The sequence below is a fragment of the Argopecten irradians genome, chromosome 4, assembly GCF_041381155.1.
Source record: "Argopecten irradians isolate NY chromosome 4, Ai_NY, whole genome shotgun sequence".
Lineage (NCBI taxonomy): Eukaryota > Metazoa > Mollusca > Bivalvia > Pectinida > Pectinidae > Argopecten > Argopecten irradians.
In genome coordinates, this window is record NC_091137.1 from 35,829,278 (window position 1) to 35,845,443 (window position 16,166).

Below are 16,166 nucleotides of genomic sequence, written 5' to 3' on the forward strand. Positions count from 1 at the left end.
TATTGTTGCATCAAGAGTGAGAATATTGAAGAAACATGTCAGATTGTGAGTGCTTTCACTCCTGCTGCATCTTGCAATATTAAAAACTTTGAGCAAAGAAAATTATGTGAGTTTAACTCAAAAGCATGTGTGCCACTTCATAGAAGTCTATTATTAGTTATACTAAATTATCTTATTAAGGAATATACTATGTACTTCGTAACACAATATTTTAATCAACAGAAGACAGGTAAGTTGGTCCTTTGAAGTACATCAAAAAAATGTAATAACGGTTCACTGTGGATGACTGTGTGGCTTTGAATTTTGACATTGCTCTCTCTCTCTCTCTCTCTCTCTCTCTCTCTCTCTCTCTCTCTCTCTCTCTCTCTCCCTCTCTCTCTCTCTCTCTCTCTCTCTGAAATAAAAAAGGATGTTTCTGCAAACATGATAGGCCTGAACTGCCTCCACTTTCAGTATAGAATAGTTTAGGGGGTGGATATGACGTCAGTGATTATAACACCTGCAGTATCAAGAGTAGCAGGTGTGTAACTTTCAATAATACTTATTTAAAAGATGCATACATAGACTGTCCATATCATTCTTTTGAAGGAAACCCTGAACACTTCATTTCTGTTTAAAGAAGACTATTCAGCTATTACTTTATACACATCTGATGCAAGGGAACTACATAAAGGCAATCATTACTATCAGTACCAATGGACACTAATTATGTCCCTTGGATGGGAAAGAAACAAGAAGCTTGAATCCATGATATTTCAACTAGATTAACTCAAATAATGGAAATACAAGCTGCGTGTAGCTCATAAAGTTTGAGATACAAATAAAACAACAAAGTTGAGTAATATAATATACATATAATATTATATCATTTTATTTATAATAAAAACTGTACTTGACAATCTACACAAAACACTTTAAAAGCTTTAACTTGTCTTATACTCTTTGTTTCATCTGTAACAACATAAAACATTTCTATCATAATTACACGCATCTATGTTTTTTTTTATTTAAAATTTTATATAATGACTATATGTATAATATTTTCGATACTTCTCATTACTAAGAAAAGTGTGGAATATACACTGTTGAGAGTACACGTGTAATTGTTTGAGGTGGCAGTATCTTATACGTTCTTTTCTAAGAAAATGATTAAATGAAATTCTATATTTCTGGCTTTCAAAATGTATAAATTTGACAGTATAGACTTGCCTACATGCATATTTTACTTCATTTATCATATTTTATGTCATCTGTTTAATAAAACCAGTAAACCTTTAGTTATACCAGTGATTAATAAACGAAACAAATAGGTCCCATAACTGGTTATAAACGTCTATGCTGGTATGCATGATGTCCCCGCCATTTGTACTTCTGTACAGTACCAGTAACTCACATATACATTATATTACGTTTTTCGTCACCGATTCTGTACAACATCCTCGGATGCGGTCTGACTTAATTCCTTTCAAGTCCTAAACGCTGAACATGTTGCTGACAAATGGTTAATATGGGTATTTGATAAACCAGTAGACGGACAACACCAGTTTTTTTCGCTGGTATAAGAATATCCATGCATAATCTGCATCATTCTTCATATATTTTACATTGAGGAAAACGTACACAATCACGAATTGCATAAAATCTTAATTATCCCCGCCCAACGAAGTTGGCGGGGGATATACAAATGGGTTCCGTCCGTCCGTCTGTCCGTCCGTCCGTACGAATGGTTTCCGGAGCATAACTCTAAAACCAGTAGAGATATTTCCACAAAACTTCATACACACATTGGTCTTATGGTCTAGTTGTGCCTTTTGCTATTTTTAGGTTTTCATTTTTTGCATTTTTTCCGTAATCATGGAAACTTAGCTGAAAATATCATATTTTTGTACCAGGTTCGTTTCCGGAGCATAACTCTAAAACTAGAAGAGATATTTCCACGAATACACACATTAGTCTTATGATCTAGAAGTGCCTTTTGCTATTTTAAGGTTTTCACTTTTTGTACTTTTTTCTGTAACCATGGAAACATTGCTGAAAATGGCAGATTTTTTTTTGTAAGAATCGTTTCCGGAGCACAACTCTAAAACCAGCAGAGATATTTCCATGAAACTTCATAGACACATTGTTCTTATGGTCTAGTAGTGCCTTTTGCTATTTTTAGGTTTTCATTTTTTGCACTTTTTCCGTAACCATGGAAACATTGCTGAAAATATCATATTTTTGTACCAGGTTCGTTTCCGCAGCATTACTGGAAAACCGGTTGAGATATATGCACGGAACTCCATAGGCACATTAGTCTTATGGTCCTAGTAGTGCCTTTTGCTATTTTAAGGTTTTCAATTTTTGTACTTTTTTCTGTAAAACATGGAAACATTGCTGAAAATGGCAGATTTTTGTGCAAGAATCGTTTCCAGAGCACAACTCTGAAACCAGCAGAGAGATATTTCCATGAAACTTCATAGACACATTGTTCTTATGGTCTAGTAGTGCCTTTTGCTATTTTTTAGGTTTTCACTTTTTGTGCTTTTTTCTGTAACTAAAGAAACATTGCTGAAAATATCATATTTTTGTAGCAGGTTCATTTCTGGAGCATAACTCTAAAACCAGCAGAGATATTTCCACGAAACTTCATAGACACATTGTTTTTATGGTCTAGTAGTACCTTTTGCTATTTTTAGGTTTTCATTTTTTGCACTTTTTCCGTTACCATGGAAACATTGCTGAAAATATCATGGTAAATCGTAAATGTTACTTTGCAAAACTCCACTCATCTTTGTGTATATAGTCTAATATAAATGTCAAGGCTGTATACCTGATTCGACAATTGCAGCCCCGCTCTACTTGAAATATACTCCATCTTTCTTTAGCTCAACTTCCTTTTTCCTGTTTTTTTTTCATACACATAAGTCTCCACAATCAAACTTACTTCAGCTTTGATATCTCCATTGGCGGGGGATCTGAATGACTATGTCCTTGTTCTGGTAGCGGTTGTCGCTTCGTTAGTCGTCTAAACGACAGTGCTTTACCATTTTGACAACTGCTGTCAGGCACGCGATTTTGTCAGGGGTTCCTTACGTCATTACAAATTTGCCGCTTATATCATTGCGAAATGCAAATCAACTGTTGAATTGCAATATCAGTTTTCTATTTTTGTCACTTTAGTTGCCATAGTAACCATCATGATCAATTTGAAAATGTTGCCATTATTTGAGTAAACAAATATAGTGAAAATTTCAAGCTGTATTTGTATGCCATTCATTACAAAGAAATATGTTGTATCATTCTTTAGGAAAGAAAAGCACTTGAGTACGGTTCTTTGACACCAAAATTATTTTGCAATAAATTGAAACATTATGTAAAAAAAATTATTAAAATTTTAGAAAAATTCTGAAACCGACAAAGTTGTCATCTAAAGGTCAAGTTCTGAAATGTTTGTGTTTAGAAACATTTTGCTTACGTTCTTAAAGTGAAACCATTGAAAAGATATGCTTTGTTCTGCGGTTTTAAATAAACAAAAAGGGTTTATAACTTCTAACATATACTATTTACGAAGAATAATGTTGGATAATTGTGTTTATGAAAAACAACAACAAGAAAACACGCCAAAACCACTAAAGATTAACAAGTAAAATGTTGTTTTTGTTGTACCTATTCTTTATGTTGAAAAGCCCGCAATTTTAGCCTACAATGAAAATCATAACACTACTATTCAGAAACAGATAAATGTTCGCCTTTTAGAGAAAAATCTGTTTTAAAGTGTGAAAAGTAAAGAGTTAGATTGTACTAAAAATTCAAATTTCAATGTTGTATGTGTCCATTAATTGAAAATTGTTAGTATTTTTTGTTCTTAATTACAATTCAGGAGACTCGTTTTGAGGTGTATTGAAAACAGCTAGTGTAAATAGTGACAAAACCACATCACTGTCAGATAAAGACAATGTCGAAGGGAAACGGACCTCATTTCGTTAGATATGTTTAAAGTTATTTCTCATAGTACCATATAATTAGTAACACATTTTGTTAATGACCTAATACGGAAATTATTGGGTCTATAAGTCCTTGTCTTGTTTTAGTCCCTATATTGTCCAGTATTAGGTCACTAACAAACTGTGTAACGAATGTATCTCGCCCAAGGTCCTTGGAAATTAAATGTAAAAATATATATAAAAAATCAATATCTACAAGAACATAATATATGGAAATGACTCAGATTGATTACAATTTTTACCTCATTGAACTAATCAAGTTGTGGTTCATTTGGGTTCAATGAATCTGTAAATTCTTATTGTTGATTTGGTATTGCTTTTTATAGTGTTCCCAGCTTTTATTTCACTGTTGTTTGCCCTAAGCGGTTTTTTATGCCATCTTGTTACTTACGAACGATACTTCTATTCTACTAATCTACTAATCTACTAATCTAATACGACTATATCTTGGCTATCAGGTGGCGCGAGGTTAACCGATATGAACGCGCGATTATTGCCTGAAGCGAGACATGTACAATCTCACATGCTTTGCGCAATGGCACTGTACTACTAAATGTTTGATGATACCCCAGAGACAAAAAAAATCAAATAAGAAAATCAAAGTAGTGATTTCATCGTACATTTGTATATATACGAGTTGGTTAAGTCATTGTCTTTGTACCTATGGCGAATTTTGAATTTTAATGAGGTAAAAACGGTATAAAGCTAGTATATTAATAATCCGAAATAAAAGGCCAAAATAAATTCAAAGTAAAATCAAAATCATGTCTATGGAATATTTATTCAGCCACTATAGGGCCTTCTTCAGTCCGAAAATAAGAAAATAAGAATTTTGAATTTAAAAGACTACTACCATTCCGAAGAAAAATTTAAATCTTTTTAGAAAAAAAAAATAATACATAATAATATAAGGAAAAGGGGGCGGGGGAGGATCCCCTGTTTTGTCGCCTGGTGCAGTGATATTCAACTAATGTGCGGTAATTAGGACGACGGCGGGAAAAAGACATAAAATTATGAACATTAACATTTGATTTATTGTGATTAGATTATTCATAAGTTGATGTTAAGTGTAGTATTAACGGTAGGCGACTCTACAAAATTATCAAATCAGTTTTACATTCCCATTTTTAAAAATTAAAAGCAGTTTCGGAAAGAAAATGGTCTTAAAACGACATTTGAGACCAACTGCATTTTATTAAAAAATAAACTCACTTTGCGTTTGCGTCTTTGCAACAAGGTGCGATTCAATTTTACTAGTAGCAAACTGTTAGAAAATCAAACATGACACAGGTTTAAAATTGTGGACACTATTATCAACATGTCAAACATAAGAAATTACTCAAATATCTTATTTTGCAGCTGCAAAAGCTTGATTGTTGTGCTCACGAATCGTGGTACAGTACAAGACCCTTTAATTAACACAAACCTATTCTGAAAGTTGTAATGAAAGGTCTCTTTAGCATACACTCATAATTAAAATTTTTGCTTTTACCTTTTAAAGCGGACGGAAACACATTAGCAAGAGACACGGGACAAGGGCGGAGTTTGAAACTGATTTAGGAAAATATTTCTTATTTGAAATAAAACATGAATGCATTCACTCACTGTGACACAGCATAATTTACATGTAAAGTGGTATTGTATTAAAAGGTTTTACCTACAAGGCAATTGTAAGCTCGGACTGAACAATGGTTACGAGTAAACTCCCTTAGCTCATTTCTGACCTGAAATGTTGTCCATTACGATTATTTATTGACGTTGGTAGATACAATTTAAAAAATATCTTTAAGATAGATGCATGTTGACAAAGAAGGGAATTTTAATTTGTTAACATACATATACTATTGCTAGATTAATGTTGACATCGAAAAGCCACGTATCCGTCGACACACTCCAGATAAAAGGGAAATAATCACTAAGATGAGTTTATCTAGCATAGTGAATCACTAATAGTCTTGATATACACAAAATGTCACACAATCTCATGCATGCTAGTTATTTGTTATCCGCGTTTGTTTGTTTCTGGTACTCTGGATTTTTCCAAACGTGATTTCATTCAGTGTAGTACCATGTAACACGTAATACGATTTTTTTCATAAACCTACTGAATAGGTTTCCATATATCAATATCGTAAATTCTTTTGTTCATCATTTTCCTGCTTCGGTTATTTTTCAATAGCCATTTTCAACTGTTAATATGTACAGATTGTGTTATGATAAAATTATATTATAATTTTTATAAATGAAAAAAAATTGTATTATTTTGGTGGAATAAAATTTTCAAATTGAAATTGCATATGACTTATTTTAAACATTTTGGACAGTGGTCCGCGCATCCATATACTTAATATTGCGATTTTAGATGTCTCATTATGGATAAAATGAATGCGATCAATAATTTCAATAATACAGACGTGTATAGAATACAAAACAAATAGGCCTGTTCTTATAGAATACTAGTTCAATAGCACTATACCTACATCACTACTAAATGTGTTTGTTTGATTGTACATTTGACACGGTATCAACCGTTAAAGTAATTGTTCTAACGAGAGTTTGTAAAGGAAAGAAGGATCAAATCTTGTAAACGACAATTGTTATTTGTAGATACCTAGGGGGCATGCCTGAAACAACAAAGAAGGCGGCAACTTGATCCCATCTCAAGCTCATTAGTAACTGCTTCCTGTATCGCGAAAGATCGTTGATTAAATGTCACGTGAATGCCATGTTTTGGTTATGCCGCCGGCACTCACGTAAACGAGCCGTACTTTTCGTGAACCTGAGAAACTCGGCCACAGGCTCCCTGTAATTCATATCCAAGACGGATATTTAATTTTGATTTGTCTTTGCTCGAGATGTGTATTTAAAAAAATGACACATTTTTTTTATCTTCATATGCTATTTTGCGAGGTAAATAATCGAAAGGTTATTATGTTTGAAAAAAAAATATTTAATTGACAATCCGTTTACCAATATTGAACGGAATAAACGTTTTTCTAATTTCAAAGAGTGATTTTTCCTTATTATGTCTTTAATTATCAAAATACATTACAGGTGTTTACCAATATGTGTTCTACTTTAATAACAAGTAGAAAATAACCAAGACAAACATTTGTACGATGCACATGTAATTAATTTCTGATTTAATACATGTTTGTCAACTGATAAAAACTCAATGGAAAGATAAAAATCGCAAACACACTGATAAAAAAATCCGAAAAACGTTTCATTCCACTATTTTGTCTTGCTCACAATTTTACTTTTTCACGGGTATCTTGATATCAGTTATTGGTGTTGTACAGTCAAACTTGTCTAAAATGTCCCCCACGAGACAAAGCAAAATTTAGTGCGTAGAACTCTTTACACACAGTCAAACTGTGTTAAAATTGACTTATTGGGACCCTAAAAGTGGTCCTATTAGCAGGTGGTCGTCATACGTATTTGGTAGCTAAGGTTTGTTTGTTTTGTATTTTCTTTCAGTTTTCTATACGGTAAATGTAAACTTTCAATGATTGATAAATCTAGGCTTGATATCAAAACTTAAACATCTTGGTTATTTATTTAATATCTATGGTGTTATGAAGACCAACAAAACAAAAGAAAGTCAATTGATAACAAATTAGGAAAAAGGGATGCTTGAAATATTAATCGCAACTTGTTACAATAATTTGTATGAGGACGCGTCTCGGAGGATCAAATACATTAAAATAAGTACATATATCTCTCGTCTTAAAAAAATGTGCATTAAAACGCAGATTAGTGATGTCATATAAAAGATTAAACTAAAACGAATCCATATTGATTAAAGCATTCTTATGATAGGGAAAGTGCATTTGTTAACGACAATCTCAAAACATTCTAGACAATAATATACGTTATTTGTACATCAGCTCATCCCATCGTTGTTATTGTTAAAATATTAGGTCAAATATGCAGTGCTCGGCTAAGGATTAACGTTTTCTTTACCCGTCACTTTGTTGGCTTACTTAGTCAGAAGACGCGTCTACTTGGTTTATTTCAGCTTTTGAACAATAATTTGTTTTAAATACCTATGATTACTATAATATTCAGTAATTTCTTCCCAATTTCAATCAAGATGCATTCACTAGATGTGTAACCATGATTGATGATGGATAAGAATTCACCCAGATGACTGGTTGAGAAAATAGTATTGTTTATGAAGATAACTGGAAACATTGCTACATAAAAACCTCCCTGAGAAACATGTTTAGTATGATTTTAAAATGAATAGTCTATGTAATCTTTTTGATAGAATGTTTGTTCTTTGGTTAAGCACAGGAGAGTATATGTGTGTATCTGCGTATGTATATTTACTAAGCATACATATAAACTACTCGAACGGTAAAACGAAGGGAAATAACTCTTAAAGTTAAGAGTATTCTTGAAACATAAGGCGATTTATTTTTCCGATCATCCTCTGTAAGCTGTTAGGATAACTCCAGAGGCTTCTGTAATTTTGCCCGGTCATCCTCGGTATCCCATGGGTACCAGTCATATGAAGAGGTATCGTTGGATTATCCACTTGACACTACCTATTAAACTGGTTGGAGATTATATTACAGTAGCGAAAACCACATTGGCAAAGTAACTGGATAGCAGGTGTGTTAAGTAATCAAAACTGTATTATATGCCGTTATAGATCGTGAGTTCGAGGCCCGGATAGGTAACGAGAAATTTTCAATAAATTGTCATCCTTTCTTGAATTGTGTTTCTTTGATATGTTTAATTACTTAAACACAATGTATACTGAGCGCCGATGAAAACGCAACACTTTTTAATTGAATATTTTTCAATTATTTTTTTTTGTTCATATCAAACAAATTAATGATGTAAAACTTTGAGCACCTTACCTATGTATACAATAATGATTCGCATGACTGAATTTGCTCTCGGGCCGTGAAGCGGTCGATTGTTGAAAATCACCTATCTGCACGTGCACTCGGTATCAATGCGCGCTTGGTCTACCCATTACACGTGTACACTCCTTGTGGATAGGAAGACTGTTTTCCACATTCAGATTTTGAAAACGCAGTTTAGTTTGGAAAACGATACCACCACTTACGGATACCCAGCGTCACGAAGTAAGGGGTATGTTGGCAGGCGGACTTCCGCGGCGTGAAATTGCGCGTAGAATGGGATATTCGCCTTCTACTATTGTCATCATCAGCGGTACGTTCAAACGGGTTCTCTGAATGAAAGACCGCACCCTTGGAGGCAACGAATGACGTCGGATCGACAGGACCGTTACATCCGGGTCACCCATCTCCTTGGCCGCTTCCAAACTGCCTCCCAAATGGCTAGAACAACGAAAGGTATCAATGGAAGACGAATTTCGATTTCTGCTGTCCGCCGACGTTTGCGTAGCGCCGGTTTGAAAGCCTGTTGACCCTTCCGTGGGAAGATGTTGACACAACGTCGACGTCAAAATCGCCTGACGTGGACCCGGAGGCATCGACGTTGGCCCGTGCGCCAATGGAGACGCGTACTGTTCAAGGATGAATCCCGTTTCCATCTCCGTGATAGTGACGGTAGAATTCGCGTGTGGAGACGACGGGGAGAGCGTTACATCGATTCGTGCGTCGCGAATGTGACCGTTGGAGTGGTGGTAGTGTCATGGTGTGGGAAGGGATATCCTTCGACTGCAGGACACCCCTTGTTATCGTGGACGGTAATCTGACGGCACGGCGTTACATCGACGAAGTCCTACAAACTGCCGTTGTACTGTTCTTTCGTAATCATCCCGACGTCGACATTCTACAACAAGACAATGCTCGTGCGCACTCAGCAAGGTTGCCCACAGACTTCCTTAATTAACAGAATTCAAACACTGCCATGGCCTGCCTTTCTCCCCAGACCTCAGTCCGATTGAACACTTGTGGGACCAGTTAGGTCAAGCTGGGAAAGGACGTCAGCCACAACCGCAAAATCGACGTGAACTTGAAATTGCCCTTCAGGATTAGTGGAGAAACATTCAGCCAGTTAGAATTCGTGTGGAGGCAAATGGTGGCCACATCAGATATTGAAAGTGTGAAAATGAATGAATTGGGGGGGGGGGGGGTGTTGGCTGGGGCTAGCGTTGAAACGTATGTTTCATCCCCATTCACGATTCACGAGCAATATTTGACTAACTCACTGGTAGGAAACGACTCTCGAAATGTATACCTTTGTAATGAAATGCAGATTTTTTTCTGTAAAATTTTTGTAACCATTAAATTTTGCATATTATAACAGTGTTGCGTTTTTATCGGCGCTCAGTATATTTTTGCTGATCCAAAGGTTTAATTTGAATTCCCTGTTGAAATTGTACCTCGTTGATGATTATATAAAATATGTGTACAATTCGTATCCATGTATGTATATACAATGCGATCCAGGAATTCAAATAATCTAAATGACAATTTCCACAGTGATCATGTCAGCATATCGAACCTACTATCACTTCCTCATTGAAACGTCCTTTTTTTGGGACGTTGATGTGGCGCGGTGGTAAAAAGGCGCAGGTATGTTTGGCTAGGCGATTGGGTGCCTTAGATCGTGAGTTCGTGGCCCGGAAAGGGGACGAGAAATTTTCAATTACTTGTATTCCTTTGTTAAATTGTGATTTTTTGATATATGTATGTATTATGATAATAGTTTATATATTCAGTCTGTGTCTGAACATTTTGAGACAATGCAAATTCAAATATTTAAGCAATAAACTGTTACCAGATTGGACATACAGTTGATACGAAGCCCACCCGGAAGGAAGATAAATAGAATGGCGCCCGGATGGGCTTCATATCAACTGTATTTCCAATCTGGTAACAGTTTATTACTTATATTTCCATTACGATCATTCGAATTCAAAACTATACACGTATATCCTTTAAATTTCCCGCTTGCGCTAGTGTTGACGTCACCAAGTTCAATAGACGGAACAGCAATAGCATCAGCTTCTGAATATAGTTCAACACAAAACGGTTTGAAACAAGCGAACAAATGAAAATTATGCCATGACGTTTTTTAATACAAGTGATTTTGTCAACACGATAATACTATTAGATTTCATAGACTGCACAACTTTAAAACCACTTTTGAAATTATTTGACCGTTATGTATAGGCGTAAATATACATTGAATACATTGTCAGTGACGCGGTGGAAACGTTAAATATTCATACACTTGACCAGATTGGAGTTCATAGCCAGATATTGCCCATCTGGTTTAGCATAGATTAAACGGGAAACTGAAAGCAGAATGGAAATATGTTCTTTTGAATATTTTAATATTTTCTGTTTTGTTTGTTTATACAAGATATTGTGCAAGACATAAATCTTGAATTTGCAATGACATTGTTTGTTATGCAATAATTTCTCTCTAAGAAAATTCTATGATGATACATGTATGTTGTATCTTGTTCTTTTTGTCATTCCACCTTACAACACATTCCAAATCGTCAACATCCCATCTCCAGTAATATACGGGTCTAAATAGTGCTATGATTTTGTCTAGTTATTTACTAACCAAATACCTTGGGATTAATATCAGAATAGTTTATGTGCATGCATTTGTAAGTTTGTATTTTTAATGCTTTACAGGCCAGTTTAAAGACTCTATATCATCACACGTTAAACAATGTTTCAACCATACGGGTAAGGGCTATAGCAATAGGTCGATGTCGTTTATTTGTCGAGCAGGCATATTTAGAAAATAAACGTTTATGTAATTATCCGGGCGTTAACATTTAAAGCGTTATTGTTGACTAGAAGATCTGAATTTGATCAGAATGAAATGGTGAGAACTTATGACAATTTTTGTTATTTTAAAATTGTTTGTGTGAAATAAATATCGCGAAGTATAAAGTTGATTCTAAATGATGGCTGAATGATGGCTGATTTAGGAATGATGGAGGTAAATGATATCAAAAATGTAATGATGAAAGTTATCTGAATTATGTTGAATGATGGACTTTCCCTGCTGGGGATTTATTTAAAACTAAATATATGTACAAAGCCGAGGTCAATCTAATAATACGATGGCCCGTTTGAGCCTGTCAAATTACAACTACGTTATTGAATAAGTTGTACATTTATAAATTGACAAAGTGTACATGACCATTTACTCTTTAGAAGTTGTACATTTATAAATTGACAAAGTGTACATGACCATTTACGGTGGGCAGGGCAAGGTATCGGCGTGAGATATTGAGAGACTACTGGTGAATGGGGATTTTAGATACCTTTGGTTTAGCCTTGATTCAAATTGCAGCGATAACGTGACAAACAATAAAACGCGGGCTATGCGGTCAGTTATATAGAATTTGGTCTTCAAATTTTATCTATAAACATACAAATGCAACTTAGATACTGTCTTGAAAACATGACTTCAGCAAATATAATTGTCTGTATACGGAAAACAATGAGGGGACGTGGTCTGCGCTTAATTGTTTGTCACGTTATCGCTGCAATATTAATGAAAGCTGAACCAAAGGTCAAGACTGGAATCTAACATTCCCCATTCACCAGTCACCCAATAACTCACGCCGATACCTTGCCCTGCCCACCGTAAATGGTCATGTACACTTTGTCAATTTATAAATGTACAACTACTTAAGAGTAAATGGTCATGTACACTTTGTCAATTTATAAATGTACAACTTATTTAATCAGGTAGTTGTAATTTGACAGGCTCAAAGCCGAGGTCAATCTATTCCAAACTTTAAAACTAAAATGATAAAGTGTAAATGTAGATTAAATAGTTGTTGCGTATCTTTTCTTCAGCAACAGTTTATATTAGCATCATTAAAAGACGTTATCAATAGATTGTGAACGATTGCCAGTTACTAACTCTGATTGATTAAGTATAAAGAAAGCGCAGTTTTAACTACTGCCAGAATTATGTACCTTTACGAGTTATATAAACTTTCAAAGAATCAACGATGATCACAGTAATCATGTACGCTTGAAAATATCAGGTTATAACGATGTTTATCAAACTTTATGTATTAATTTAAAAAGAATTTCCCATTCCCGTCTAGCCATGTTATATTGTTGAGTATTCGATGGATTTCTGCTGCTTTGGGTTTTGAGTTATTTTGCAGTTTGCAGTCGTTGCACATGTACGTATGTACTAGAATATGGTTATCATCCATTCTACTTGAAGCTGGCTGGTGGGTTATTTCATGTTAAAAGGGCTGGACTTGTTTACTGACTTTGCTAGACTAGACTATGTGGATCAGCTGAATCCCGCATGAGCGTGCTCGGATATTTCAATGCTGCAATTAGTGACATCTAATGATACAATAATTCTTTAATTTTACCATGACTTTGCATACATCTCCAAGACTATTTTTCCCACCAATTGTGTTACACTAGGAATGACTTGCTGTTGCCTTTTCAGGTTACAGTCAATCCATGTGTTTTCTGTTTTTTTTCTTGCATCGACATGACTTGTTTGGTTCACTTTGCATCTGTGTATTAAATTGCAAGGCAGTTCTTCTTGTTGGTTGCATTTTCAGACATTAGTAATATCACTTACATAATCAATAATCATAAAAATGATTGAATGATTTATAAAATGCCGAACTTTATATGCAGAAATGATTGAATTAATGATGAATGTTATCATTGATGAGTTCATGACAGTGTAATGAATATGATTAAATGATTGATGGATTTGATGATCAATACAATAAAAAAATTCTGTTTTAATACTAAATCCGAGTTTCTGATTGGCGGATTATTAAAAATCCGAGAACGGCGGGAAATTCCGGCGTTATCAGGACGTCACGATAGTAACGTCGACGTTGCATACTGATCTAGAAATAATAATCCATTTGAAAATCAATGGCTTCGTACGTTTAAATTTATCTTATCTTATCAAGTAGTCTGAAAAATTAACTATAAGCATTGATATAACTACTTTTTAACTTCATTGGGTTATGAAATAAATTTTGTTTGCAAACTTTTATGAGAATTCGGTACGCGGATTCACATAGTTTGAAAACAAAATTTCTTTCATACCCCGATGAAGTTAAAATAATAATAAATTAGTAGCTTTAGATCATTAAAATTAATGTGTTATATATAGAATCTTAACTGAATGTTTATTTCATATGAAACGTTATGAAACGAGTTTTAAAAAAATATTTTTGCGAGCCATGGCGAAACAAGTTTCATGAACACAAATTGAGAAAATCCATCGGAGGCTGCCGTTTTATCCGTCTTTTTTCTTTACGTCATTTATTTGTTTTTGTCGTGACCAACTGAATTTCCAGCCGCAGGTCATATTACACAGTATTATATAAAATATATATATATATAACGGGCGAATTCAACGGATATCATGCGGATTGTCTGCATGGCGACTAGATTTGAATACCGAAAGGATAAATATGAATTAAATGATGAATGTAACAATGAATGCAAGGATGAATGAATGTTAAAATTATATATGAATAAAATATTGAATTATATTGTAGATATAACTGCTGGTGCGCCTAATCATGGAAAATTATTTAAAACTAAATTTATATACAAAGCCTTGCCTAACATATTCCAAAAGAAGATAATTAAATATAAATGTTGAAGATTGAAGTTGTTGCGGATCTTTTTATCAATAAAGAGTTATGACAGTTCCTAATTTTGACTTAACATAAAGCCGGTATTAAACACTTGCATTTATAAACAATCGTCGAAGATACAACGATATTATCACTTCTTACTAAGACAGTCTTCAGTGAGATTGTACCATAGAAGGACAAAAATTCCATTATTATAAGGAGACACAACGTGAATATAACCTAGGCTCCCAAACTACACAGATATCCACACATCGCACAGATGTTAGACCGTCTTAAACGACCCTGGCTGTTAAAACAAAGTTAACATGGTGAGACCAAAGTAAAAAGTCAACCTAATAGATGAAAGCAATTACGTGAGAGGAATCGGGAATCGTCTTGGAGACATGAATATCTGCACTTTTTTTATATGTCTTGCTACATAGGATTCTGCCATAAATGTCAAATATACACTGGCAAAAAGGAATGAAAATGACCATTGTAAACAAAGGCAGTTGTGTTGTCAAGCAAATATTCTTATAAAAAGGTAGACGCTAAGGCAGATTTTACTGTAATATACATTTGATAAACAATTTCACTGTTCAAAATTATTTGTCCTCAGATATATTCTAATACATATTCTAATGACTGATGGGTTACATTGACAACAGTCTTTGCTCACTAGAGTAATTTATGCAATATTTCAAATGTTGTTTAGAGGAAAGTGTGGTATATTTATCCGTGGTAGTGTCAAATAGTTAGATAGGTTCTTCCATATCAGCATTGAAATATTATTAAGTAGATTTTTAGAGTAGAAAACAAAACATTTTTTGATAAATATAATATTTTATTACATAATTTAGCTAGAAGGATTAGTATCATCTCAAATGACGACATGAGTCACAAAGTTTGCAGATGTTCAATTTTAAAATTCTTGTTTATGGAAAAAGAATGAGAAAGGCTTTGGTGACATCTAAGAGCATTTAATACAGAGATGAATGAATGGCATTGACGCTTTCAGGACGGCACGGGTCACAAGACTGTGGCCCGGTCCTTTATCTACCATAGCGAAAACCTTTCCTTCCTGTATCTTTAGCATTTGACTTGTGCTTGTTTGTTGTCGACATGCGCATTGAAGCCGGAACAAATCCAAGAGGCTGCCAGAAAACCTTTCTCTTCTCCATTGAACGTTTAACACCAGTGAGATCGCTAGAACTGGTCATGTCAGAATCAAAGTTATCTCCCTTTTGTTCATCGACTTCCGCTTCCTCTTCCAATGCGGCTGCGCGGTCCATCAGTCTCTGTATTACTTTAGCGTAGAAGGCCTTCTCTTCTTCCGCTATCACTGCGTCTATAAAGTTAGTGGCATCGCTAGACTTCGATAACCCGAGACCACTGGGTATAAATGACCCTAGGGTTTGTACGACGAAGAAGTGGGCAAATACTACCAGCAAGAGTGATACCCCTTGTGTCATCTGCAAGTATAAAGCAAGAGACAATTAAAGTTAAATATTGCGTCAACCTTTTTTAAAGGCCCAATAAAAGTTTCCTTAAATGATAATATTGACAAGAATAAATTTGTATTGATGGCCTAGGATATGGTTAAAACATCAAACAAATGC

The 16,166-nt window shown here is 34.6% G+C and overlaps 1 protein-coding gene across 2 annotated transcripts in view; it reads right to left on the reverse strand.

Annotated features, from left to right (window-relative positions):
• Positions 1 to 15,506: 15,506 nt before the first annotated feature.
• The window catches only part of LOC138322491 (uncharacterized), a 59,697-nt gene continuing 59,037 nt past the window's right edge, over positions 15,507 to 16,166 (reverse strand). For both annotated transcript variants that reach the window (XM_069266514.1, XM_069266513.1), the window contains exon 2: positions 15,507 to 16,019. In XM_069266514.1, the coding sequence (XP_069122615.1) occupies positions 15,600 to 16,019 (420 nt within the window). In that variant the 3' untranslated portion in view covers positions 15,507 to 15,599. The remainder of the gene's footprint in view (positions 16,020 to 16,166) is intronic.